Here is a 16,257-nt window from a genome sequence, read left to right on the forward strand (position 1 = left end):
CAACTCAGATGAGGAGCTAATTTTATATGAATGCAAATTAAAAGATTCGTACAACAATCGATGTTCCTTCCCTCTTTAATCAAACAACTGCATTTATACAAACGAATCCTTCTACACAGGCTCTGCAGGAACAGTGGTCAGTTGCCCTAAAAGAATGCAGCCAGTTTTTGTCTTGCACAATTGAAGGCCTCGTGTGCAGTACCCATCAGAATCTCCATAAATTGTGAACACCAAGACGTAGAGCTATACATGAGCCATGGATGGCTAATCCCGAGCAGCTTTGTTTCTCCTCACAGTCATGGACTTCGGCAAGCCATCAAATATCGGCCTAGCAAGGACGTCTGATTTCAAACTCCACTTGCTCATGGGCCACATGGAAGAGATGTTATCGAAGTCCTGCGATTGCAAACACGAGGTGCTGGATGACTTCCTCACAGAAGCAAGAGCTTCGTTCTTGACATAGTCCCCATTGGGTAGAGCACTCAACCGACCCACATCCGTATCGATCCTGTACCCTGATTTCGGTCTTGGTGCTATACCCTTTCCTGTCCTCCCTGAGAATCCACCATTGCTGTCCTCGAGAAACAATTCTGGGGTATCAGTTTTTTGACGCCTTCTGATAGATCTCTCAATGTCACTGTTTTCCCCAGCTTCAAAAACTGCTTTTTCGTCGGCAATATAACCATTCTCTAGTGAGAATCCATTCATCAGACTCCTAGACTTCCTGTGCCTGCTTGGAGGTGGATCAGAAGTCGGTGACTTTTTATATAGTAGTTCATCGTCGAAGCAGCATTTTCTTGTTCCATAGAGTGACATATCCTCGCCTCCAAGAACCGGCCTTCTTTTAGTGTGGCCGAGACCATAGTATCCCTGTAACCTGCTCATGGCAGGAGAAACTTTACGTGGACGAGGTCTCATGTTGATTGACTCGATCAATTCTAAAACGTCATTACAAGGTCGATGGGGCGGACTCTGATCTCTGCAACAAATACAACCATGATAAGAGAACTGGTAATCTCGATGGAATGAGTGTAGAACAAACATGATGTAGCACAAAAGCTGCAGCTAGTTGTTCAACTTCAATCTATAATGAATTGACTGTTGCTAGAGACAGTCTTGCCACATTCATAATACACACTTTTACCAAAAAGAGGAAGACTCAGCACACAATCTTGAATCCAAAACTTAGCATACTCCATGACAGTACATGGCATTCTTAAACATTGTTAAAGAAAGGTTAGAGCAATGTAGTATTTATCACAATTAGAAGAAACCCAGCAACAACACCTGATCGTTCGACTAAAGAACATTCATCCAAATGATTGTTAAAGATAGGCTAGTGGTCAATTACAGAAAGAGCAGGAGCAATGATATTTGTATAAAAATCAAATCAAAATCATGAAATTTAAGATGTCCCCAGATTTTGGGCAACACTTATCCCTCAGAAAGATCTGGCTATATCTAGGACTTGGTAAGATTCTAGGATAGGTTGGAATGTTTAGATGAAAGTTACAATCGGATGCAAGCCTTCAACTGCTAATGGAAGACTTCCAAAATGATGATAATGCAAGATGATCAGTGTAGAAATAACCAAGGATTTTTCCAGTTATTATCATTCAATTTAATCAAAACAATTTGGACAATGATGACAGAGAAAGTAACAAGCAAAAAACACTCTGTTTTTGATATTACAGGACAATAAAAAATAGGTCATTCAACAATTACAAAAATATGAAAAATGCAAAGCAATCTGTGATTGAAAGTCTCAGTTCATGAGGATCAGCAATATCTTAATGCCATATTAGGGAAAAAAAGGACCTCGTAGCCACTAAGAAGAAATATGGTTTGAAGGCAAAGGCAAAAGGAAATACCCATTCTCAATAGAACCATCGGATAGACAAGGCGACGGTGGATGCCTTCCTGGCAGAGGAATCTGCAATGACTTGTGAGCAAACATCTGAAGGTCCGTTACTAATCCATTTAATCGTTTGATGTCTGCAACCTAATTAATGAAGAACAGAAATTATCACATATCAGATGAGAGAAAAAAAAAAGGCAGATATATGTCTTTTTAAATTGTATATGATTTAACCAATATTGTTACGTCTCACAACAAAATTATTAAATAGACAGAACAAAGATTTATGCTCTGCACATACAAAACTTGGTTACTCTTTTTCTTAGTTTTCCTTAGCTACCTATTCATCCATCGACCTCATACCACAAATGGCACATAGATAGAACTGATACAAAAGAAATTATGGTTCTTAAATTAAATCTATTCGAAAGCAAAATCCAAAATTTAGTCAAAAAATGAAGGAAAATATATCAAGATATTCAAATTTTTTTAACATATTATTGCTTTATGAGGTTAAAATTTGATCACTACAAATATAAGCATTCAAACAGAACTCTAATTACCTCGACGCCATACTTTATCGCAACACCAGCAAGAGTATCCATCCTAGAGACGCGATGCTGGATATGATTAGATTCAAGAGAGAAACCAGGCGGCGACGACGGAGACAAAGACGAGGACACGGGGATCGTCGCGATACCATCTATCTCTCTTGGACGGGCGACGTCGCCATCCAAGGAATCATCAGAAAAGAGCTGAGAATTCCTCCTGCTTCCCTCCGCCAGCATCATCTTCGACGGCGCAAATGCACTTCCCCTCGGCCAAAAAACCCAATCCTTTCCAGCAAAATGTAGACTTCCTCACATATGGAGCCCTAATTTTATCGACTTCCCAGTCCGATGTACGATTCAAACAGCTAAACCTCCAAGAAATGGGGAATTCTACACGACGGGATCCAGAGTTGAGGGAACTTGGCGAAGCAAGAGAAAGACACACCTACACCGGTAGATCCTATGAGGATTCGATTAACCTCGCATGGAATTCGTGGAATCGAAAGCCGTTGGGATCGCAATCGGGCATGGAAGTCAAAAAATCCGGCCACAAATAGGCAGACGGAAGCGAGGCCGCGAGAAACGAGTTACAGCACGCGTACGTTGCATTCTACGCGGTTTCTAAGCGGGCGAGCACCAAATTTAACCTTTCGAATCTTTGGCTCCAGTTGTTTAATAATAATAATAATAATAACAACAACAAGAAGGATGATAGAGGAGAGTAAAGTAATGAGAACATCATCTATTACGGAAATGTATTGATGAGAGAATGATGCATGTATAATATGGAAATGTATTGATGAGAGAATGATGCATGTATAAAGATGACTATGAGTTAAATTTTTATTATATATCCGAATCCAAATGTGCAATTTAGGGGTCTTTCGAACAAGTTTGAAGAAAAACAATATGAATTTATATATCTAAATATTTAGACGGATTTGGATCTCGGTATAACTAAATTTATAGGTACCTGTGAGACTAACAATATTAATCTAGTCTACAGCAAGTGCAATGGCAAATATTGTAGACATCCTAAACATCAAGATTGGACAACTTTATGCATATCTCAATTTGGACATTTCATGTTTTAACATTTTTTTTCTTTTTTTTGGTGACAACTGATAAAAAAATAAGGGCAATTTTAAGAAAAACTTTATTTTTAGTTTTCTCTTTTTTTATTCATTTTCATAGTATCCTTATGTCTTAAAAGATAAAATTACTTTTAACTTTGCCTATGTTACTCATCACCCTCACCTCATATTTTCTTTTATTTTAATTTTTTTTCTCTTATCATAATTAACATCGTGACATCCTATCGCCCTCGTCTCCCTAAGGACCTATTACTCTGAGGGTCATATAAAATATTATTTATAATATATTTAATTTTGAATCTTTTTGAGAAAATCAAATTCATACATATATTTAAAAAAACTATTTGATAAATTCACTAACAAAATTTATTAGGCTAAATAGGATGGATATATTTTTTAAAATTTCATTTAATGAACTACCAATATTTATTTTGATTGTCTCATACTTTTCTTATTAAAAAAAATAAAATTATATTCCTTCGACAAAACGATTACAATCATTACTTCCGACATAAGATAGTCCTCCATTAATTAATTAATTAGATGAATTTATAGATGAATTTCTTACTAAATCCATGTATCATTTTAAACTAATCAAACAAAATAAAAACATCCAAAATATTTCCGAAAACACTCTCCCCATCTCACCTTTTAGTCACCTCTCTTTTCATTTCTGTTCTCACCTTACCGTGCTATTTTGTTTCTTGCACAATCAACGACTGTAATTGAGAGAGCCGATCCTGTGGGAGGAGATACCGATGGCGATCGTGAAGGCTGATGGGCTCCAGCAAATTGGATGTATCTTGAACTTTCATTTTTTTTCTAATACTTAATTGATATGAAAAAATTATAATTTAAGGATGATGTGTAACTAAGGACATATCAATCATTTAGATGATGGACAAACCAAGACTAATCCATCTTGTTTCAACAGGTTCACATGCATCATTATATATCCAAACATAACATCGAGTTCACACACACATACGTCCTACCTATTGATGTCGCTATCGTAGGCTGATTTGATCTGTACCCACACAGTCAACAAGTTGGTCTTATTCAAAGACAAAGCACCACTAAGTCCAAGCTGTGGCACGTTAATTCACACTTGTTTGGTCAAAATTGAAGTTGTCCGATGATGACTATCCACGATGACCCGCTCAAGTCTTCTTACAATATACGCTTGTTTGCTCGGAAAACGCTGCAATATGAAGGGCGGCAGTGTCGGCGAAAGAACAACCACCAAAAATGACCCCACCCACTCGAAAATGTGCGGCCAAAGTCATGGGTCAAGTCATCAAACGCCAGTCGCCAAATTGACCGTCGAACTTGCACCACCAATTCACGCGCCATCTCTTGTGAGCTTTATAAGACGCTGGAGATCTGTCTTCTGCCTTGCGTGTGATAATACCCAATTCCTTGTCGTTGGGTTGATATGGAGAGGAGATGCCCTCTTCTTTCTATCACATTCTTTCTTACAGTGCTGAGCATTCAGCTTGCGATTTCTCATGCTTCCACCACCGTCCTCTGCCAGGAGGCAGAGAGGCAAGCCCTGATCGAGTTCAAGCGAGGATTCTATGATCCTTCCGGTCGTCTCTCTTCCTGGGTCGGGAAGGAGTGCTGTACGTGGGAAGGCGTCGGCTGCAGCAACGTCACCGGCCGTGTTATCAAGCTCGACCTTCGGAATGCACGCGTCAATTTATTTTCTGATTGCTCTGACAATTTTGACTACTGGTATGGTGATAGTAAAGGATGCAAATGGACATTATACGGTGACATAAGCCCGTCGCTGCTCTCTCTCCCACACCTTCAACACCTGGACCTTAGTGGCAACGTCTTTGAACGTCGCCGGATTCCCGAGTTCTTGGGATCTTTGAGGAGACTAACGTATCTAAATCTCTCGAGCGTAGGCGTCGCCGGCAGAGTGCCCGAGCAGCTCGGAAATCTCTCCACCTTGCGCCACCTCGATCTTTCTTACAATTTTTATGGCCTTCTCAAATTGTACGTTGAAGACCCTGGATGGCTCTCTCGTCTCACTTCCCTTCGTCTCCTCAACATGAGCTGGGTCAGCTTTCGAAATGCATCCAATTGGTTACAAGCATTTAATGCACTCCCTCACATTGAAGCGGTAGAATTGAAGTCGTGTGACTTGGGGACCTTTCCTCCTTCCCTGCCTCTTGTCAACTTCACATCTCTCACTACTCTTGATTTAGGATACAACAACATCAACTCTACCATACCAGATTGGCTTTTCAACATAACCAGCCTCGACTTCCTTTATCTTGGTGGGAATGACCTGAACTGGCTCATTCCTGAGTCCATCGCGAAGTTGACGTCGCTCAAGGCACTCGACTTGTCTCAGAATACCTTCCATGGCGGCTTCATTCCAGCAGCACTGTCCAGCCTCTGCAGGCTCCAATTTCTTTATCTAATAGATGTGCCTATCAATGATACACTGGCTAATCTAGAAGTAATTTTCTCCGGATGTCTTATGTCTAGCTTGCAGGAACTGTACCTCAGACACAGCCAGCTGAGTGGTACCTTGCCGGACTGGCTAGGAAACATGGAGAATCTCAAATCTCTTGATCTTTCCTCCAACTTCCTCTACGGATCACTGCCTGCGTCGCTTGGAAATCTGTCGATGCTGCAAACTTTGGATGTAAGTTCTAATGATTTGAATGGGTCGATTCCGGATGGCATCGGGCAGATGAAGAGCCTCGTCTCTTTGTTTCTGACTGACAATTCGTTGAGATTGTCTCAAGTCCACTTGGCCAATCTATCAAATTTGAAGGATTTGGACATTTCGTACAACTCGTTTATCTTGGAAGAAGGCAATGACTGGATCCCCCCTTTTAAGCTTAATACTCTTTCGATGCAACTCTGTGAGATAGTGCCAAGACCCCAGTTTCCGAAATGGCTTCGAACACAGACAGCTCTTACGTATTTAGATTTAGCTGGCGCAGGCATCCAAGGCGCTATTCCTAACTGGCTTCCTCCCAGTCTCGAGCAACTGGAGCTGTCCTATAATGGCATCACCGGAGGCATGCCACAATATCTTCCAAACTTAAGTTTTTTGGATCTCTCAAATAATCGGGTGTCAGGGCCCCTTCCCTCGACAATCGCAGACACCATGCCGGCAATACAATTTCTCTACTTATCTACGAATAATCTGAGTGGGAGCCTCCCTCTTTCCCTTTGTCGAAATAAGTTTCTGTACGTGCTTCGACTTGCCCAGAACAATCTGTCGGGAGATCTTCCTAATTGCTGGAAAAATTCCTCAATCCTAGTTGTCATGGATCTATCAAACAACACTTTACAAGGGGGGATTCCACACTCAATCTGCAATTTGAAAAAGCTACAGTCGTTTCACCTGAGCAACAATAATCTATCGGGTCAGATGCCTCTTTGTTTAAAGAGTCTCACAGAACTGGAAACTCTTGATCTCGGCTACAACAGCTTCGTTGGAGATGTACCGCCCGGGATCGGAGAAAACCTACTGAACCTAAAGACTCTCAGCTTACGCTCAAATGCCTTCACCGGCAGTATTCCTCGCTTTTCTCATCTGGCATCTCTTCAAATCTTGGATCTTTCGAACAACAATCTATCTGGAACTATCCCTCGGAGCTTCGGCAACTTCCCTGCCATGAAACTCTCTCCTCAAAAGGGCGACTATGATATCGGAGGTGCGGCAGAAAATATGTGGCTATTTGTCAAAGGAATCGAATCTGAGTACAGCAGCCTACTGCCGCTCGTCACTATGATCGATCTCTCCAACAATGGCTTGTCAGGAAGTATCCCCGAGGAGTTAGGAAATCTACAAAGTCTTCAGACCTTAAATCTATCTTGGAATTATCTGACGGGAGAGATACCAAACAATATCAATGGAATGCAACAACTAGAAACTCTGGATCTATCAAGAAATAATCTCTCAGGTTCAATTCCTTCAACCTTGGCCACCTTGAATTTTTTGAACCATTTGAACCTGTCATATAATAATCTTTCAGGCAGAATTCCCACCGGTAACCAATTGCAGACTTTTACTGATCCATCTATATATGCCGGTAACCCAAATCTTTGTGGCCCTCCTCTTACCAAAAGCTGTCCAAAGGACATATCCATCGATGACAAAGAAAAGCAAAGCGAAGATCTTGACAGCAGAACCGAAACTATTTGGGAGTACGCCAGCATCACGCTGGGATTTATCGTAGGATTTTGGACGATTTGTGGAACCCTACTGTTGCAATGGAGATGGAGGATTGCTTACTTCCGCGCCATCGATAACATGTCCGATAGGCTCTACGTCGTGACGGTATTGAACATGGCAAAGCTCAGAAGGAAGCTACGAGGAAGTGGTCAAGATGGGTGATCCGATATAAGCACTACGGCAGGGGAAACATCAAGAATCAAGTACCTGATAGAGGCATGTTTACAGGTTTTCTAGTTATCTGCAGTTGTATCTTCTACTTGTGTGTCCTTTCACGATAATAAGACGGCTTTAACTTTTATGCCAACCAAGATATTTTCTTCGCATCTATGACCTCGTCCTTGATTCTTGCAGTTGGATATTCCCATTCAAATTGGATTAATAAGCACGATTACATGCTATAATAATTATGAGCAAGAAAACGAAAGTACTTTGTGTACATCAATTTAGTCACATTCTTTAAACAGATTCGATTAAGTGTCATCCGATACCATTTAGAATTGTGATCCTTATCGATGATCATCAACGGGTTCGCGCTCCGAATCCTACGATTCGAAAGCGTCGGTCATGTCTTTCTTGGATTGGGCCCTGTTGGGCTCAGCCATCGAATCCTCATCCTTACGTCGCGAAGCCGAGCTGGCACCCGGGCGTTCCGTTGGGAAGTCGACGGCATGGATTCGATTCCGGAAGCGCTACACGATGTACGGCCCGCGACGAAGTCACAGCCTCCTATTTATACGAGAGAAAGAACGAGAAACGAGCAAGGAGGAGGAATTAGGCATTTTCGCCTCGGAGCGCGGAGAGGAGAAGCCGGAGAGGCGATCCCTCCCGCGGTTCTCGACGCCCCTCATTCCCACGCTATTCTTCAGGTTTTCCTCTTCCATTGAAGAAGAGTGGTGGTTTCTTGTGGGATTTGTGGTCCGACTCAGTTGTCGACGGAGTTTTGGTTCGCCCCTGCGCTTGCTTTTCGGTAGGGAATTCCAATGCGGTCTTTTCTCTTTGGGGACGATTTATGTCTCTCGTGATTCGTTGGTTCTAAATGGATGGTTTCAGATGTTGTAACATTTATTCAGATAAATTCCTGTCGAAAGGAAAAAAAGTTGATTTGTTCTTCCAAAGCGCATTCTGCAATCACGTTAGTAATTTTTTACATTATGCATTTCTACCCCAAACATGTTTCGTTGTTAGTACTGTTTGATTGCAGAACACATGATACTGAAAAGTAAGATTTGGTTAATGAATTGAAAAATATGATACTGAAAAGTTCATTTGATTGCAGAACATACAATTTGAGGAATTGAATGATCTTTTTCATAATCCGTCTCTCTATATTGCACAAAATAATGAATTGATTTGCTTGCAGTAGAATTTACAATACAGAAATGGTTGCCCAGGGGTTCTCGGTTGACTTGAACAAGCCTCTGGTTTTCCAGGTACAATTGTGGTGGTTTCATGTCTTGATTTCTTTTCTCTTTCTTATTATACCAAGCCAATGTGAAGATAATGTAAAAACTTACTGCAAAAACACATACATTTCATAAGTATCTTCGACATAACCATCTCAATAAAATGAATGCTGATTTTGTTATAATTGTTCTAATTCGCTCTCTTGCAACATTTCTGATCATTACTGTATTTATATAGATACCCTAACAAGAACTAATCAAAAGTTCAAGGTTGCTTGGAATCTTAATCTATTTTGTGAAAAATCAATATCATTACACATGAAAAAGCCAACAATTTTTTCAATATTCCACATCTTCAGTTGTCACAATGCTTTTATTATCTTAGACCATGATGTCTTTTCAGTAATTTTGCATCAAGCAATCTAAAATTTTTTGATGAATACCCATAGAATTTGCATAAAATTTTACCTGTTTTTACTATAGGCTTCCATATATTTTACATTTACATATACATCTAAGGAGGTCACCATCGATGACCATGTAGAGGATTTGACAATTTTGATGATATCATTTCTTCACAATTATTGGAATCTTGAATAGTAAAATCAATCACATTTCTAATAAAGATATGATCTCATCCTTTCCACATGTTTTAATGTTTATCATTGCTCTCACCTGATACAGATTTAACATTTCAAACATTTCACATTCTTGCTCATGTATATATCTAAAGGTTGGTCATCTTGGGGAAGATTATGAGGACTGGGTTCACCGGCCCATCGTTACCAAGGAGATCCCACGATTCTTTGCAAATGGCTTCATGGAGGTAATACTCTGACGAGAATTAATGCAGCATGAGATGATAGATTTGATAAGATTTCCTGACTAATATGCTTTTGTTGCAATTATTCAGTGCTTAACGAGAACAGTGTGGTGGGTTGTTCCAGTGATATGGCTCCCAGTTGTTTTCTGGTGTCTGACCATCTCTATTCGAATGGGCAACACACTCCCTCAATTGGTCCCACTGGTGTCATCAGGAATTCTTCTCTGGACCATGATTGAGTATTCTTTGCATCGCTTCCTTTTCCACATGAAAACAAAAGGCTACTGGTACAATTGTTTCCAGTCTTTGTATGATTGATGTAAACTTCATGAGTCCTTTTAACTTCTTGTTGAGAACCATGATGCAGGGGAAACACAATTCATTATCTGTTTCATGGATGCCATCACAAGTACCCCATGGACGGACTGCGCCTTGTTTTTCCACCTGCTGCAACAGCCATCATATGTGTGCCGGTATTAGCACTTATTTTTCTCAGCCATTTTATATGTGTGCCGGATTTGATGAGCATGCCATGTTTCGTCTAATGCTTTTGGTATGACTTTTATTTTCTCTTTCTGAAAAATTTAAACTGTCTCGATTAGCAAAGGTAAAATGGCTGTCATGTCAGTGGAGGCTCTCATGGTGTTTAACGTTCTCTCTCAGTTCTGGCATCTGCTGCACCTACTCACGGCTCCATCAGCTGCGCCTGCCGTGTTTGGAGGTGGCCTGTTGGGATACGTTATATATGACTGCACCCATTACTACCTGCATCATGGACATCCATCCAAACACCCAGCTAAACACCTGAAGGTGAGAAAGAAAAGGATTGCATTTTGTTTTGGCAACCTCGGATGTAGTTCTGAAGAGGAAAAATGCTGCTTCTTTTGCACAGCGGTATCATCTAAACCATCACTTCAAAGTTCAAAACAAGGGGTTTGGAATAACTTCTTCACTCTGGGACATCATCTTTGGCACATTGCCACCAGCAAAAACCTCTCATCAGAAAAACTGATTCTTTTGGACAATGCAAGAATAGCTTGTAATTTATTGAGGTTAGCCTCCTTCCTTTATTCACTAAAACAGTTTTACATTAACCACGATGCCATCTGTTCTCATATATTCATTATTCATTCTTTTTTTTCTTTTTTTTTCAGATTCCCTACTGTTCTCTTTGGTGGTTCCTTTTTTTTTTTCCTGCATATCCCAAATAAATAAACATTGCCCTCCAATTCTTTCCTTGGATACATCACAGATCAGTGCCCTTGATCATCATGTATTGAGGGCATTATTTGATGAAAGCTACCTTATGTATTAAACTGGTTTATATGGAAACATGAGTTTTTAATTGGTCAGTAATTTGTTCATTGTCTGCATCCTAATCCAACTCTTCATCATGCAGAACTCTTATCTTCAACTTTTCCTGTTAAGACACTGTACAGTGATGAATGTCGTGTTTAGCAGAGGTGGAAAGGAAAATAAAAGAATCTAAATAGAAGATGTGTATAAGCTGGTCGAATCAACAAGTGAAAATGAGGCTTAAAGACTAGAAAGATTTTTCTTGTTATGAGTGGAGTACTATAAATCCTGTAATAAGTATTACGGCAAAGATTGTGACACTCAGTGAGAAGATTTCTTGTCTTGTGTTATACGTAACTTGCAAATGTTATTACACATCGCATATGGTGGAATGCTTTTACATATTTTCATAGATGATTCATGACAAATGGAATCTATTCAATAAACTACGCCACAGTGTAGCTTATGGATAAAACAGAGTCGAACAATACTGCTGGCTGAATGTTAATTAAAGCTTATAGACAATACGATGAGAACTCATACTTTAATGAACTAAAATATTGATGCCAAGATAAGGCAGAAAGACAAATCGATAGTCCTTGCAAAAATTAAAATCATGTGACCAGTGGATAATGAAAAATCATGCAAACCATGAGCCCAATACATATTGCTTGATACTAATGGTGAATGCTCCCATCGGCTTAGTCAACTTGACGTCCTACTATTAGCTTCCTCTTGAACATTGCTACATTCAATACCAGCACCACATAGAGCCTATCACACATGTTATCAATAGCTTGGAAGTAAGCAATCCTCCATCTCGATTTCAATAAGATGCTTCCACAAATCGTCCAAAATCCCACGATAAATCCTAGTGCACGGCACATGTATACCCAAATACTTTCAATTCTGTCCATAGAATTTTCATTTTCCTCTTCTTTTGTTGGAATATTGTCTGTACAATTTTTTGTGAGAGGAGGGCCACAAAGATCTGAATTGTCGGCATAGAAAGATGGATCAGTAAGCGTTTGTAATTGGCTACCAGTGGGAATTCTACCTGAAAGATTGTTATATGACAAGTTCAAATAATTCAAGAAATTTAACGCTGCCAAGGTTGAAGGAATTGCTCCAGACAAATTATTTCTGGAGAGATCAAGAATTTCTAATCGTTGCATTCCATTAATGTTGTTCGGTATCTTCCCCGTTAGGTAATTTCTAGATAGATTTAAACTCCGTAATCCATGCAGATTTCCCAACTCCTCAGGTATACTTCCAGATAAACCATTGTTGGAGAGATCAATAACTTTATCAATTGAAAGCAATCTTGTGGTATACTCGAGTTCACTCCCTTTTATGAAGAGCCACATTACATCCTCGTCGCTATGGTTGTTGAAGTATAAATCACTTGAAGAAGAAGATCTCTTCAATGAACTGAAGTTGCCTAAGCTAGGTGGTATTATTCCTGAAAGATTATTATTCGAGAGATCCAATATTTGAAGAGATGTAAGATGAGATAGTTCAGGAATTCTTCCGGTGAAGGCATTCGAGCGTAAGCTGAGAGTCTTTAGGTATGGTAGGCTTTCTCCAATCCAAGCTGGTATATTTCCGATAAAATTATTGTTCCCCAGATCAAGAGTAACCAAGTTCGTACAACCTTTTAAAGAAAAAGGAATTTGCCCTATTAAATTATTGTTGCTCAGATGGAGTGATTGTAGGCTTTGCAAATTGCTGAGGGAGTTGGGAATTCTTCCTTGGAACTTGTTGCTCGATAAGTCCAAAATAAACAAACTTGAGGAATTTCTCCAGCAATTAGGAAGCTCTCCTGATAAATTATTTTTGAAAAGTCGAAGCACTAGCAAATACTTATTTGGACAAAAAGATAAGGGGATGCTCCCGCTCAGATTATTTATAGATAAATCAAACCAATTTAAGTTTGGCATTGTGTTTGAGATTTTTGATGGAAAATGTCCTGAGAATAAGTTCTTTGAGAAATCCAAATAAGAAATTTGCTTTGAAAAGAGTTGTGGTAGCTCACCAGTAATCTTATTGTTAGAGAGATCCAAAAACTGAAGACTTGGCATCATATTTACGATTCTTGGAGAAAGGTGGCCCGTGAGCAAGTTGTTAGAGAGATCCAAATACATTAGGTTTGGAAGATATTGTGGCACATCACCGCTAATCTCATTATTGGAAAGAGACAAATACTCGAGAGAGGAAGGAAGCCAGTTGGGAATCCCTTCTTTGATACTTGTACTTGATAAAGATAAATCACGAAGAGTTGTTTGCAATCGGAGCCATCTCGGAAAATGAGGCCTCGGCAATATTTGGCAGAAGGTCATATAGAGGCTTCGAAGCTGAAAAGGAGGAATCCACTCATCACCTTTATTCAAATCGATGTAGTTGTATGAAATGTCCAAATACTTTAAACTCGACAGATTAACCAAGTGGAGCTCCGACAAGCGAAATGAGTTATAAGAAAGAACCAAATAGATAAGGCCCTTCAGTCCTCCGATGCCTTCTGCAATCGACCCATTCAAATCGTTGGAGTATAAAAACAAAGATCGCAGCGATGATAGATTTCCAAGAGATCTAGGAACTGATCCAGAGAGGGAGTTGTGTGAAAGATCAAGAAACTTGAGATTTTTGAAGTTCCCCAACCAATCTGGAATGGAACCCCTCAATTGGGTGCCGCTGAGATTCAATTCCTCTAAGATGAGCATTAGACATCCAGAGAAGACCTGTTCTAGATTGGCTAGCACATTATTGATAGGCACTTTATCTAGGTCGAGAATTTGGAGCTTGCAGAGGTTGGATAGAGGTTCTGGTTTGAAGCCGTCGTGGAACGTATTATAAGACAAGTCGAGTTGCCTGAGATTTGTCAACTTGGCAATTGAATCAAGAGTTTGCCCATATAGGTGATTCGACCCAAGAGAAAGCACCTCGAGGCTGGTTATGTTAAATAGCCAGTCTGGCACAGTAGAGTTGATGATGTTGCCTTCCAAATTTAGAGTTGTGAGAGATGTGAAGTTGACATGAGGCAGCGAAGGAGGAAAGGTCTCCAAGCCACAAGAAGCCATTTCAACCACTTGAATACGAGAGAGTGCGTTCAATGCTTGCAACCAATTGGACACATTTCTAAATCTAACCTGATCCATGTTAAGGTGCTGTAGAGAAGTCAAACGAGAGATCCATCCAATGTTTTCGATGTATAAATCATCATCTAGATAGAAATTATAAGAAAGGTCGAGTTGGTGTAAAGTGGAGAGATTTCCCAGCTGATCAGGTACTTTACCTCCGAAGCCTGCTCCCGAGAGATTAAGATATGTTAGTCTTCCAAAGGATCCCAAGAACTCTGGGATACGATTTCCCTCAAAATTGTTGCCACTAAGATCCAAATGATTAAGGTGTTGGAGAGAAAGCAATGATGGAGTTATGCCACCGTGCAGTGCCCATCTGCATCCAACATCATCATCATCGAAGTTAGTCTCAGAGCAACCCATGTATGAGACATCTGATCGATGTCTATTGCGAAGGTGGAGCTCGATAACATGGCCAGTGACGTTGCTACAGCGGATGCCTTTCCAACTACAACAATCCTCCCCAACCCAGGAAGAAAGACGATGGGAAGGATCACGGACTCGTTGCTTGAACTCCATGAGGGCTTTCCTCTCTGTCTCTTGACAGCGGATCATGGAGAAACCATCCGAGAACCCGAGCTCAATGCAAAGCACGGAAAGAGAGATGACGATCACAAGGAGAGGAGATCTTTCACCCATGGATGGATATTAGAGGATCTAACTAACTTCTTATTACTCGTGCGGCAGGCAGTAGTCCATGTGTGTGTATTTATATGAATATTCTGCTCGAGTCTCTTGTGAACATGAACATTAGGACTATGGACTTGGTGGATGCTGGATATCCATAGATAGATATCGTTATTAGGTTGCTAGTCAAAGTAGTCTGAAATGAGAACGATTCAACACATTGGAAATTGGGTGCCGTAGAGAGGCCGGGGAGCTTTTCCTCCACATTTTACACGATTGTGATCTCAATTTGGAGTTTCCTACCTTTGCTCGTATTGGATTTTAAGATTTACGAATACGATGATGGTTCCATCAAAACGATTTTTGATGTATCACATATCAAGATTATAACTTGTTTGGAGATTCAAAACATGGGAATGTAATCTGTTCACTGTTGTACAGATCATTTAGAGAGAAGTTACGTAGAAATATGATCCTAAAGTGGTTACAGAGGAGAAAAAGGTGGTCGTTCAAATTCATCGCATCGTACAAAACTGATCATACGAGGCTGCTCAATGCGTGTTTTCGAGTCAACATATGCGTGCTGTGTAGAAGACATTTCTTCGCTTCAAACTTTGATCAAACAAAAGAGCTCCTCAAAATTGTTATCATATACTTGACCCAATTAATCTGTCCAATCTTTGAAAACTATAACCAAGAAAAAAAGCTACTAAAATCACTATCATTTACTTTGACTCAATTATGATGTTTAATCTTCTAAAATAGATGAGAAATTTGATAATGAAAATTGATGGTTACGTGTCATGACTTTATAAAATATCATGGACAGAAGAGTTATAATTTAAAATGATGAGAAAGCCATTCCCGATGCTATGCAGAAGAGAAGAAATGCATTTACTGAAAAGACACCAAAGAAAATCCACTATGAATTACTTGACCCAATTAGTTTGCCTGATCTTTGAATTAGTGGCTATTTTCATAGATTTTATCAACGTCAATCTTTATCCGAGGATGTAAAACTCGAGAGTTACAAATATTTGCAACAAGACTTTTAGAAAAAAGCAAACCTAAAATTTTAGTGATCAAATACAGAGCAAGCCAACTTCATTTGTAGAAAATATATAGTGAAGCTTGTTGTGCCAATCCCATTTCAATATGATTATAGACTTGGCCTTGCAAAATTACGACATTTCAATTATCATACGAGTTATTAAACACTACTCGTCTTTCCAAAGGACTCAACTTTTGTCCGTGTGAAATA

At 39.8% G+C, this 16,257-nt stretch overlaps 4 protein-coding genes across 8 annotated transcripts; 2 read left to right on the forward strand and 2 right to left on the reverse strand.

Moving 5' to 3' along the window:
- Positions 1–39: 39 nt before the first annotated feature.
- LOC135631478 (uncharacterized) lies at positions 40–2,978 on the reverse strand. The gene is made up of 3 exons (XM_065139189.1): positions 2,422–2,978; positions 1,872–2,002; positions 40–979 (listed from the first exon to the last, which is right to left on the reverse strand). Exons 1-3 carry the CDS (start codon positions 2,647–2,649, stop codon positions 265–267), a joined length of 1,074 nt encoding a protein of 357 aa, XP_064995261.1. The 5' UTR covers positions 2,650–2,978; the 3' UTR covers positions 40–264.
- Positions 2,979–4,906: 1,928 nt separating this feature from the next.
- Positions 4,907–8,033, forward strand: LOC135631262 (receptor-like protein EIX1). The gene has a single exon (XM_065138786.1). It carries the CDS (start codon positions 4,939–4,941, stop codon positions 7,867–7,869), a length of 2,931 nt encoding a protein of 976 aa, XP_064994858.1. The 5' UTR covers positions 4,907–4,938; the 3' UTR covers positions 7,870–8,033.
- Positions 8,034–8,294: 261 nt separating this feature from the next.
- Positions 8,295–11,596, forward strand: LOC103975843 (dihydroceramide fatty acyl 2-hydroxylase FAH1). 5 transcript variants are annotated; one of them, XM_065138787.1, is made up of 8 exons: positions 8,295–8,576; positions 9,071–9,140; positions 9,847–9,939; positions 10,027–10,223; positions 10,304–10,409; positions 10,600–10,746; positions 10,829–10,988; positions 11,336–11,596. In XM_065138787.1, the coding sequence occupies exons 1-7, from the start codon at positions 8,407–8,409 to the stop codon at positions 10,946–10,948; spliced, it is 903 nt and encodes a 300-aa protein (XP_064994859.1). In that variant the 5' UTR covers positions 8,295–8,406; the 3' UTR covers positions 10,949–10,988; positions 11,336–11,596. The 5 variants fall into 5 exon arrangements, with proteins under 5 accessions (XP_064994859.1, XP_018677269.2, XP_018677267.2 ...); XM_018821724.2 differs by lacking the exon at positions 11,336–11,596 and adding an exon at positions 11,091–11,295 and having other exon boundaries at positions 8,296–8,576; XM_018821722.2 differs by lacking the exon at positions 11,336–11,596 and adding an exon at positions 11,091–11,289 and having other exon boundaries at positions 8,310–8,677; positions 9,074–9,140.
- Positions 11,597–11,833: 237 nt separating this feature from the next.
- On the reverse strand, positions 11,834–15,008 carry LOC135631580 (receptor-like protein EIX2). The gene has a single exon (XM_065139313.1). The coding sequence runs from the start codon at positions 15,006–15,008 to the stop codon at positions 11,934–11,936; it is 3,075 nt and encodes a 1,024-aa protein (XP_064995385.1). The 3' UTR covers positions 11,834–11,933.
- Between the last annotated feature and the right edge of the window lie 1,249 nt (positions 15,009–16,257).

The sequence above is a fragment of the Musa acuminata genome, chromosome BXJ3-2, assembly GCF_036884655.1.
Source record: "Musa acuminata AAA Group cultivar baxijiao chromosome BXJ3-2, Cavendish_Baxijiao_AAA, whole genome shotgun sequence".
Lineage (NCBI taxonomy): Eukaryota > Viridiplantae > Streptophyta > Magnoliopsida > Zingiberales > Musaceae > Musa > Musa acuminata.